Raw genomic sequence first — 11,908 nt, forward strand, 5'->3', positions numbered from 1 at the left:
GCTTTACTAAAGGCTTGGAAAAACCATGAGCCAAAGTTTAGGGCTGCCTCCACTCAATGCTCAACCAAAGTGCTCAGCACGTAACTCACAGGGCTCTTCCCACCCAAGGGGAACCTCTTCCCCCACCGAAAGCCAGCGCCTGCCCGCACCGTGGGCCATGGGCTCACCAGGGGGTGTCCGTCGGACCAGCGGAAGTCGTTCTCGACAGTTCTGTCACTGAGGCCGATCCACTGGTAGTCCTGTGCGTGGCCTGGAAGAGCCGGAGGGGGAGAGGAGAGTGGGTCATGGTTCCCCTACACCTTATGTTTCTTTGCCATCTCAGCTGTCCCTGTCGCCTCTGAGTCATTCAGTTCCTTCCCAGTCACTAGCCCCTGGTGTCCCTTTTGCCCTGCATCATGCTTGTCCATCTCCCTCCCCACTCAGCATGCCATGAGTGTGAATCCACCCACGCTGACATGGGTCACCATACTTGTTGCATCAAGTGAACACGTTGTGAACAAGCCACATCAGCAATGTGGTCAGAGCAAAGATCTCGCCTAGCCAAGAAAGGGCCCTCTTCTGTCTCATGGCTCAGGGTTCTTCCTTTCCCACGCAAGGGTGAGGCCTCATTAGGAAATATGTACACACCAGTGGGGGAAACTGTGGTTTTTATGTCATTTTGGATAAATCTGCCCATAGACTCAGAGTCTAATGGAAGGACCCTGCCCAGCCTCAGGCTGCCCTCAGCACTCACTGTTCACAAATTCTTGCTCCTCTGGGGTGATGATACTGCTCAGGTGGGCTTGATGTTGTCGGCATCTGGTCTCTGCATCCATCCAAGTCTCCCTCTCTTCAAAGTGCCTGTAGCAGTGGCCCTGGAACTTGATCCAGCCTTCCTCACAGTTTTCCAGGTCTGAAACACACAAAGGAGGGATGAAAAGGAGTTGGTGCGTGGGTCTGGAAGTCTTCCAACTCACCTCTTAGAAGCTCATGCTCTTATGGCATGGGACAACACATGGTCACTTCCACTAAAAAGCAAACCCTTATAGGAAATCCCAGGGGAAATTATCAGAAGGCATCCAAGACACACACACACACAGAGGGGAACCTGTGTTGAAGACCCCGTGTTTGCAGTAACATGGCCAGTGCTACGAGAAAACTTCAGTGGTACAAACTTATTCCTGAGCAATTCAATCCCTGTGTCATGGACTCTGTTCTTGAGGAACAGACCAAGCAGGAACACCTCTCTTCCCACTTGTGCTGGCCTGCAGAGTTTTCTTGCTTTGGAAAGAAACTCCAAAATCTGAATCCAGATGTCCACGGTCAACACACATGTGTTGAAAATGAAAGAGGGGAGGACAGCCCAGGTTTGGATAATTGGATCACGTGGTGCTGGGGCTCTGGAGGAGAAGCAAGCCTACCAAGATGGGAGAAAAGAGATGGAGGCAGGAACTTAGCATGGTGGAGAGAGAAAATGAAATCTCAAGGAAAAGCTTGGAAGCGGCTAGGGAAGTACAGAAATTCCTCAACTTTTCAGAACATCTTTTACCATCTGAGAGACACTGGAGAGCAGAATCCATTAATTAAAAAAAGCAAAACCACAGGTGGGGAGAGCAGAAGCCAATGGAGAAACCACCAGAAAACACCATCAGCAGCTTCCATGCAATGCAACACCACACATCTGCTCCATGTGACTGAAGGAAACAGAAAATGAAATGTGTTTAGTCTCAGCCTTTTAGATACCTGTCTACCATCCTTTCTCAGGCACTTGCTGATCTTGGAGTGATAGGCTTTCGTGAGTCCTCATGCCTCTCTCCCTTTCCAGTAAGGTTTTCTGTACTTAATTTCTTCCTTCTTTGTTAAACTTGGTAGGTCAAAGCACTTGTCACCTTCAGTCACAGTAATTCGTCCTAATCTACCCTTCTGGTGTTCTTTTAACTGAAGATTGCAGATCCTTCATAGATGTTGGAAGGGTTGATAGTTTGCTGAGGCACTAAAAACATTTTCTTGCCTTCTTCAACAGGTCACATGGATTATCTGGAAGCAGCTGAAGCTGTAAGGATTCTTGGCCTTTGCAGGCAGATTGCTTGCACAAGGTGAGCAGAGAACATGCTCCGTCTTTTGAAATTTAAGACTCTTTTCCAGCAGCTTGAATGCCACCTCTTGTCATCACAGCTTTGGGGATGGGACAGCACATGGCACAGATCCTCAGCAGGACATTTCCTAGGAGAAAGGCCACGCTTTCCTACATAGCTGTTACTTATGGGGAAATGAGACAGCAATCATCTTGGAAAATAATGGCAAAAATCTTGTTCCCTGGTAGGGACACTGTCATGGTGACAAAGATTGGCTGTGTGCACAGACAGCAGAGCCCACCTACGGTGTCCTGCTGTTCTTGGAGACTGACAGAAAGGATGGTCTGCCTCACGGGAATAACAAACGCTTATACTCCCCACTGAATTCGGGGCACTGGCTTCCTCTTACATCTCCCGGGCTATAGCCCCCAGGCATCATGAGCCCATAAATCAGAGGAAACTAAGTCTGGCTCGGGCCAAACAAGATTGTAAGCAGCTGCAGGGTAGAACCTCTTGTTGAATTACAGGGATCTTCAACAACAGGTAGCAAGGATGGGTAAATACGGGCCTGATTAGGTTGCATTAGGAAACTGATGTTAAGGCAGCACAATTCCTGCCCAGATGGTCCAATGATCGTGAGCTGCCTTCTTATGGTCTGCTCCCAATGTTTGTATGGGAAGCAGAAAAAGAGATGAAGAGGAAGAGGAGGAGAAAAATCCAATATATACTATCATTACTTGTGCCAAGGTGAAGAAGACACTACAACCTTATTTCTCTTTTGTTTGAGCAAGGCAGGAGAGCTTCCCCTCAGCTAAGCTGATAAAAGTTTGGACTTTCACCAGCTTTAAGAAAAAAAAAAAGCTCAACTCTTTTTATTTCCTTGTAGAAACAAAAAGAAATATTAGTGCAGATCAGAGTACCTAATTTTGATGGAAAAATAGGTCACTTCACATTCTCTCAAAGATGTGTATTCCCTGCTGATTTTGCCACAGGAAGCTACGTTGAAGATGACAAAAATGTCATGCTGTGTCAAATTGGTGGAGATTCCTGGAGTGAATGAGGCTTCTCTCAGCTGCATCTTCACAGAGAGAAACACAATCATTTTTCATGGCTCAGTTGAAATATCCTTCTATGAAATTCCAGTCTAGCAGAGAAAGTTTGCCTGGGGTGAGGATGTACTCAGATGTTTCCTTACTGTTACAGATGAACAGAAAGACCCTTGACCCAGAGAGACAGTGACTTGTGTGATCAACATTGTTATGATGTGTATGGAACTTCACTAGAGAAACTTAAAAAAGAGTAAGTTGAAGAAGACACCAGAAGCTCCTGCTTAGGTGTCTTAAAAGACATGGTGTCATGACGAACAAACTAATTAAAATATATAAGGAAAAGTCTCAAAGCTTTTCCCTAGTGTACTTCACGCTGCTGTTAGAGGTTAGCTTACTGAGATGAGGGCAGGACTAATGGGACCACTTGGGATCAGCTTTTTTTTGGGGTAGAGTGGCAACAAGGTCGTGCAGCAGTTAGTAAGATTAGCTGAAGCCAGGTAGGCCGTACCGATCTCACACAGGTCCCCTCCGTAGCTGGGAAGGCATAAGCATTTGAAAGAGTCGATGCCATCAACGCAGGTAGCTCCATTCAGACAGGGGCTTGAGTGGCACTCATCAGTGTCTGCAAGAAATCAAGGGCTTCCATTAGGGCTCTGGGCAGACAACTCAACTACCAGGAGAACTTGTTTCCTTGCTTGTTTAGGATGGAATATCAGTTGTTTTTGGGGAAACTTGGGAGTTTCTAGGGTCTTATTTTAAAACGTACTGCCACTGCTGCTGCTGGAAGAATGAAGGCAAGAGACCCAACCCACCCTACAAGGAAGACATTGGCTTTCTGTCACTTGATGGTTGAACACCACTCTGAAGATAGCAGTACCAGCTCAGCAAGATGTATCCAATACACAGCACTCAGTGTCTTTGACAGCTGTGGTAACTCTTCCTTGTCCGCTGTCTCTGCCTGATGCATCAAGTGTGTGAACTTGTGTCTGTGTCTTCACCAGTTATGGGTCTATGAGGAAGAAAATGTGGAATGCTCATAAGTGATGGAAACATCCTGAAATAGATCTCTGTCTCCTAACTGGTCTTCCTTGCTGCCAGTGATCACTACTAGTCTTTTCCTAACCATAATTTAGATGACGTTCTGGGGTGAGACATCTCTTCTCAGTGAAGAAAGTGCAGAGAAGAAAAGAACTGGGTTCAAAGGTGTTCAGAGGCCCTAAATTTTTTCTCTTTGAGGATCTTAGGCCTAACTATAGGTGCCTCTTCCTTGGTGAAGAATACTGGAATGCAGTGCCATTTTCTCCAGACCTGTCCCCACTATGCGCCTTCTTGCTTGTGATGGGGGTGGAAGAAGATGATAACTCTTTTCCAGCTGTAGACTCCATCTTGGTGGAGGAAACTACTTCTAGTTTGCCATCTAGATAGAACAGCCCTTAAAATCCTTTTAGCTTTTCTGGAGGCAAAAAGAGAAGTTGGTATGGAAAGAGTTTGACTCCCCAACACTCCAATGTTTCTCAACTTGCTAATTAGCACAAGCCTGGGTAGTAGATGCCACCATTTGGTAGCACTTCCACCCCCTGTCATCTTGGGGCAGAAGGAAAGAAGGAAGAATAGATGCTCTGAAGAAGGCCACAGGTAGCCAGTTTGTATCTATATACTGCAAAATCTAGCTTGTGCTCTTCTCCCAGTGTCGCTCTAGACTGATCCTCAATCCTATTTATTGATCTTTGGAATCAGAGGAAGAGTCATTCAAATCAGAGAGATTTCAGAGATGTTCAGAAACAAGGAGGAGGACTGAGGACAAAAGGGGGAGCACATCCACGCAAGTTAGGTTTAATGGTGACAGGTTAGATCCTCATGCAAGACGTTTCTCTCTTTCACGCTCAGAAGAAATGTAAGGCTTTAGAGGTGCTGACTAACTCTCCGTGCTCTTCTTGTGGATGAGAGGGGTTAGTGAGGAAACATTCAAAGATGATAGACATGCTGGCTATAGAAATACCAGAGCAGAGGAGTGACTCCGCAAGGTCTCTGTTCATCTTCTGGTTGGGGTATATTCAGTCAGATATTGTCTCCTTGAAGATCAGTGGCCCAGCTGCTCAGTGTCCCTAGACACGTGTGAGCAGATGCATGTTATACCCTATGTCGCTGCATGGTCACTCAGTGGCTAATGTCTGATATGTTAACTAAAAGTTGACAAGTTCCGTAACGTGCCTAAGTGATGGAAAAAAATCCTTCTGACCTTGGATGGTAAATCCGTTTGTGCTTTGGAACAAGAAGACCGTCATTTATATTTCAGGCTGTATCACTGCAAGCAATGCAATTATTCCTCAGATGGCCGATGAACTTCTTACTCCAGTTTCGCGGTTTTCCTCTGAGAGAAGGTATTTTTTTCTCTGGATTGCCCTTCTAAATACTCATGAATGCTTTCTGGATTTCTTTGTTCACTGCAACAGGAAGAGAATTCCTGTTTTCATGACACTAATAAATACTTTGAGACTTTCCGGAACAAAATGGGGGTCACAGGCCTAAGCAGAAGAGAGGAGCTGAACTTGGCTGAGTATGGCTTGTTAGTCACACTTGGAGTTCCTAGAAGATAGAGAGCATAAAGGAAAGTGAGGTATCCTGAGGGATGATTACAACTCTAGAGGCCCCTTGGGCTTCCCAACAGCAGTGGCAGCAGAAGTTTGTGTTGACTCCAGTGGGCTCCAGCTGAACAAGTAAGGAAAGGCTCTCGTTTGTCCGTTAGGCTCCATGAAGTGGACAGCAGGCTGCAGGAGCGAGAACGAAGCACGTACAAGAGCTAAAGCGGAACATTTAGCAGGGAAACATGAGTCTTCAGCTGTCTTTGGCCATGTGGGCTAGAAACCGGCACATCCGAGATCTCTTCTGAGATGCAGGAGACCTGCTGTGAGTTGCCATCCCTGGTCTTAGAGGAGGGAGCAGGCACACAAGTGCAAAGTCATTGCCACAGATTTCCAGCTGGAAAATAACACTGGAACAGAATTTCCTTTTACAGATATTGTACATAATATGATTGCACATATTATATATGCTGCAAAAACAAATCTCTGCATATAATATATGTTATATCTATCTCTGTACTTATACACATATATTTTTACATATCACACATAGAAAAAGGGTGTGTACTTGTAGGTAGTGATGGAAAAACAGACAACAAATACAAGTGAGACACAGGCAAGTTTTCTTCCCAGAAGCATGCTGCAAATGGCTGAAGAGAAGATGTTTTAAACGCACGATGATCATAAATACCAAACTCTCCCTTCAACTCATTGGGCTGTTGGAGCAGTGACCCTGTCTCTATCTAGATGCAGAATCACCTCACCAAGCTGATATCAAGAAACTGAAACACATCTGGTGGGCTGGAGGAAGTGTCGCTGGTCCTCCCAGAAAATCTGCGTCTTGGAGGTCTTTTAGAAAAGTAAGTTCTAAATCGCAAAATTGGCAGGGATGTTGTCTTTGTATACCATGGCAAGTCAGTTTGTGGGTGTTTCTAGCATATCACATCTAAGTGATATTTATGGGAGGTGAGAACTCTAGTTAAAAAAAAAAAAATCCCATCTATCATGCAACAAAGCTATTTTCTTCATAACCTTTTATATACCATAAATGTGTCCACTTCCATATTGTTTAGAGCTAGATGAGGCTAGTAAATCACTGTACACATCTTCAGCCAGCTGAAAAGCCCACTGCACGCTAGGTGTGCCAGCTCTGCGCAGCATGGAGCAAGCTCCCGATTCCACGGCACCGGCTGCTGGGTAGCTTGACACTCAAGGATCTTATGCAGACATGAGCTATTTATTTGCTTGGGTGAGCAGTCATTCAAAAAGTCTGCTTTGAGATGCAGCTCAAATGCTTATCAACCGACAAGACAAGACTACTTCTATTATTACCCAGCCCTAACAAAGGACAAGTGATGTGGCATGGAATGCAGAACAGAGGCAGCCTTGCTTTCCAGAGCTTCAGTTCTGAAACAAAGATAGGGGAGAAGATGCCTTGCAGTGCCAAGCATAGGAAGCCCATTTAGAACATATTATTAACTCACTTTTTGAGGATAATGCAAAATTAGCAGCACTTTAGAAGACGATTCGTACTGCAGTTAATATTGCCCAGAAGTTGCAAAAGATTAATCAAATCTATTTTCTCAACAGTTTCTATTTTTTGCTACTAACAGGACCCAAGGTCTAACTTCTAGATTAGAACAACCCAACAAAACAATTAAAACAAAATATCCAATGTTAACAGGGTCTCGCATCTGGAAGATGTAAACTGTTGGCTGGAGAAAGCAAGGGCAGTTACATAGCTACAATGCAAACTTTGAATTTGTTTCACCATTTTCTTACTAAGATTCCTTTTACATTGCAGCTACATACTATATTTAGTCAGAACTATTTTCTTCTGGTGCAACTAAACACAATGTAAGTATTCTCCCAGTGCCTTTGAAAACAATTTTCTGTACTAGATCATGGAAATTGGAAAGAGAAATCCTTTAGAAATGAAAGAGAAATAGATTGGTGCTGGTTTTGCTCAGAAGGTAAATGGCATGCAAAAGTGAACACGCAGCGTCAGTGGTGAGAAGGAAATGCTTTTAAAATCCTTCTTCCCAAGTTAAGAAGACAATACTAGAATCAGTGCTAACACTTTTAAAACAGTACAGTCTGGGCATTTCTCTCAATGGCAGCCTGTATGGAAGGCGAGCAAAAATACCCATTAAAAAAGGTCAGCTTTGTGCTTAAAACATCTACTAAGAAAAAGCAGCTTGTGAACAGCAAGGATGCTATTACCCCAAACCTGAACAAACTGTATAGTTTTCCTGAAGCTGCAATTGGTTTAGAAACATACACTCGGGTTTAAACTCCTATTTTTGTTTCATAGAGAGGAAAAGGTAAGACAGAAGGACAAGGCATTTTCGGGACAGCCAACAGTCCCTTTTGAGCCCTTCACCCTTTCTTTATAAGCTTCTTGTAAGTGCAATTATCTAAACAGGGAATCAGACCAGCTAGGTAATTACCTTCTAGAGACTGAGGGAAAAATAAAGTCATCCAGGTACAAATAAAATTTGCTTTTCAGAGGCTCCTGGGAGGCAGGGAAACAGTTCTCACACATTTTAAGTGAAATGCTGGCATCAAACATCAGATAGCCAGTTAGTGACTTAATTAATTAATTAGCAATTAAGTCACTGAAATGATTAAGTACAACAGTTAAACCAAAGTCTCCATGCTGCAGAAGGGGCAGATATTGCTACAGCCTTAAAAAGTTACGTTCATCCAGGGAACAGCAAGTTTCCAGGAGAACCTGTTGATTTGTCCAACACTCTCATGGAAGGAGAACTCAGGACATCTCTGCCTCCAAAATACTACGTGTGGAAGTCAACTGACTTTATATATAACGCTAGTTATGGACATTAGGTTGCCTCTTCAGAGAAAGGTTTTAATTAAGCTAAAAAACTTCTGATGCAAAATAGACAGTATATCCAGGAGACATCAAAACACCCGGTCAGCCACAAGTGGTTTGTGCTTTTGCTTGCCCTCCCAGCCAGGACTGGTACCTCCAACTCCTTCCTGAGAGCACAGTCTTCATTCCACGTCAGGTCAAACATTATGAATCAGGTAAATATTTTCTAGACTTTTTCTTCTGGGTTGATCTTCTCTGGACCAACAAAACTCTATCCCTCGGACTTCCAGGGTGTGAAGAACAAGGAAAGCCCACCAAGACCTTTCCTTGTTTGCCTTCTAACCTTCATCTCTGTTGAGGCCATAGGCAGCAGACTTCATGAACTTGTTTCAGCAGAGACAAGCAGAACTTAACATAAATATCTGCCTTTTCAGCACATTTCTCTTTTTTTCCCCCAACTTGAGCGAATTTTTTAAGTCATTCACTGGTCAGAGTGCTCCAAACCACAGTCTTTCATTGAAGTGCCAGCTATTTTTTCAGCTAATAATTATTTGTCTTCAAATCTTACTAGAAGCAAAAAGACCCGCTGAGTTGGCACAACTCTGGATGAAGAAGCCAAGCTTATGGACAATTCTTCAAGCTTGTGGAGTTCCTGTCCTCGTGGAAGAATCAAACTGCTGACTAAAGACACGTGCATGCATAGCCTTCAGTTTGGTTAAATACTGAAAAAAACTGGCACTCCAAGTGTTAACCTTCGATCTTCTTGTGCTTCTGGCTCTGAGTTTGAGAGAGAAGTAGAGGCTAGAGCATAAAAATACCACTCTACTTAAATCATCCTACTAAAAAGACTGCTGGATCCAACTGGAACCCTTCGATGACAGGACAAGAGGGCAGTGGCCACATGCCTCCGTGCTCCTCGCTCTAAGCTCCTTCTGTAAGCTGAACTAGCTTCACCTGTGCTTTCATGTTAGTCAAAATTAATTGCACTCAGTGGTCATCAACTACATCCTGCAAACTCTAAGCACAGCACAACACACAGATATCAGAACTGATCTTCTTGTAAGATCAGTTAATTTCCAGACTAGGAAGCTTCAGGTAAAAAGGCAGACGCAACACGGGAAATAGATTTTGGGTTCCAGCCTATGGTTCTTCCATGTAGACTTTCCATGGTCACAATCCCCAGAGCACTGTAAAGAGTAACGACCCAAAAAAGGAAATCTGTGATTTTTCTCCTATTTTTTTTCTTCTTCTTTTGTCATCACTTTGCTCTAATTCTTTAGAAGAATTTCTCCTTGTTGCAGGGGTGTTGCAAGTTCAAGGTCAACAAGCTTTTTTGCCATCTAGATGACCTGCCTTCAGACCCTGACCAGGACTGTATTTAACCCTATAGGGACACTGTAGTAAAGAGGCTTACCAATAAAAAGGGAAATTTTACCCTAGAATATCTTCCCTAGTGGGAGCACCAGCCATGCACATGTACTCAAGCCTGTCTCTAGTTTATAAAGATTGTATGGTTAAACTTCATGCAGTCGTCACTACCTCTCTCTGTCACCTGCTAAAAAAACCCAGCTGCTACATCGTCATCTCTGTGACTTGCAAATACACAACATGTTCCAATTTCAGAACATTTTTCAAACTTCTTCACACATGAGCTGCTGAACACATGGTTTTCTTTCAAAATTCTTTGCAAGAATGTTGGCTAACAAACGCTTCGAAGAATCTGGCAATCGCCTTGTGGGTAATTTAGAAAAAGAAAAAGCAGTGAAATAAAACCATTCTGTGGGGCCAATATTTTTTAATTTTTTTTTTTTTTGGCTGAGCCTCACTGGCTACTTTGCTTCCTTCCCCTCAGCCCTGCCTTTTGGTGGTTTGTTTTGTGGCTTGGACATGGCAGTGGGCATGGTCCAAAAGCAGAGCCCATTAGGTCTGCAAGGAGGGTTTTTGGGCGTATCACTCCTGCAGCACCCGCCAAGCCCCAGACGTCATGCCAGGCTGGACCAGCGTGGTGGCAATGAGCTCGCTGACTTCCCCTCACCCACTCCTGCTGCATCCTCTGTGCAGCTGCTCAGCAGAGACACACAGGACCTCAAATGTGTTATGAGCAGGACTGAACAAAGGTTTGTGATTACCTGTTTTCTCAGAGGGAGAGAAGTGATGCAGGGGAAAATGCAGTGACTCATTCAAAACACTTTGGGGGTGGAAATGATGTTAGAAACCAGGCTGAGCTTCACAAAGCCCTGCACTTACAGACCCTTACTGAGTCCAGAGCTACCCATGTTGAATGGTGTAAATTAACCAAAGAGAAGCGGTTCAGGAAGTAGTGGGGAAAAGGGGTGGAATTAATATTACTTTTGCTAGAAGGAACTGAACATACATTTTGTACCGTACTTAGGCAACATGTCCTACCTGAATGTATGGCCCATTGAGAACTGAGCATATGTAGGACCTTCATACAACAGCACAAGCATCGATGGTTTTCAAATGGGGCTTGTCCCCAGGAGCCTGCTCCTGGCTGCAGCAAAGTGAAACTAAGCTGTGGCTAAGGATGTTGCAGGACACCCTGTGTTACCAGACTTGGGCTCTTCCCTCGGCCAAGAAGCAGCCACCGGTGGGCCCAACAATGTCCTATCCCATTTTCTTCTAATTGTAGTATCCTAATTCCACCATGGCATGTGAGCACTGTTTTGAGGATGCTTGTCAGAAAGCTAGCAGAGTGCTTTCACCATAAATGATTACCTAGATTTAAATATTGTGTCTGTTTATACTTGGCAGCAAGGGATCCTACAAAGACAGAGCACTAGAATGCCAAAAAGGGGCAGGGTGGAAGGAAGGACATTTATCAGCAGAGCTGACAAAAGGGAGTGGTGCTTTGAGCAGTCTCACCCATTTAGCTTGTTCTAGCTGCAGAAAACAGCATAAGACACAGACCAGAGGCTGGCCACACTCTATGCGGAAGGGATAGAGCAGTTTGCCTGATACAAACACTGTACTCAGTGCAGATGATGCCGAGAGCAGAGATTTTTGTCCCCAGCTGGCTTGCTTTGCTTCTTACCCCTTGGCACTTCAAAGCTGTTAGTGGCCAGCCTCCCACTCTGGGGCAAGCGCTATGAAACACTTGGGGATGCAGGCAGCAAGTCAACACACCACAGAAAGAGAAACAAAACAAGACAGAGACTTGCAACCTGTCTTATCCAACTTCTCAGCTGCGCTCCCTGGCCAGGGTGGGAGTCGCTGTGGGTGGAGCTGTCTCTGCTCTTGTTTCCAAAAGAGAAGAAAAAAATTGTTGTTTTCTCTAGATTATAGCAACAGTTTAGAGCAATTTCAGAGGGGGCGTGAATGCCCTAGTGCCTTCCCCAGCTATATCACACCCAGGGACCTGCTCACGCTGGC

General features: G+C 44.5%; 1 protein-coding gene across 5 annotated transcripts in view; it reads right to left on the reverse strand.

The window, feature by feature from the left end:
- Window positions 1–11,908, reverse strand: part of ACAN (aggrecan) — a 51,207-nt gene that overhangs the window by 3,303 nt on the left and 35,996 nt on the right. For 4 of the 5 annotated variants that reach the window (XM_080396191.1, XM_080396190.1, XM_080396192.1 and 1 more), the window contains 3 exons: window positions 3,612–3,725; window positions 734–892; window positions 168–250 (listed from right to left, as the gene is read on the reverse strand). In XM_080396191.1, the coding sequence (XP_080252317.1) occupies window positions 168–250; window positions 734–892; window positions 3,612–3,725 (356 nt within the window). The remainder of the gene's footprint in view (window positions 1–167; window positions 251–733; window positions 893–3,611; window positions 3,726–11,908) is intronic. The other variant, XM_080396193.1, reaches the window with a different exon arrangement.

Source organism: Falco punctatus, assembly GCF_963210335.1.
Source record: "Falco punctatus genome assembly, chromosome: 7".
Taxonomy (NCBI): Eukaryota; Metazoa; Chordata; class Aves; order Falconiformes; family Falconidae; genus Falco; species Falco punctatus.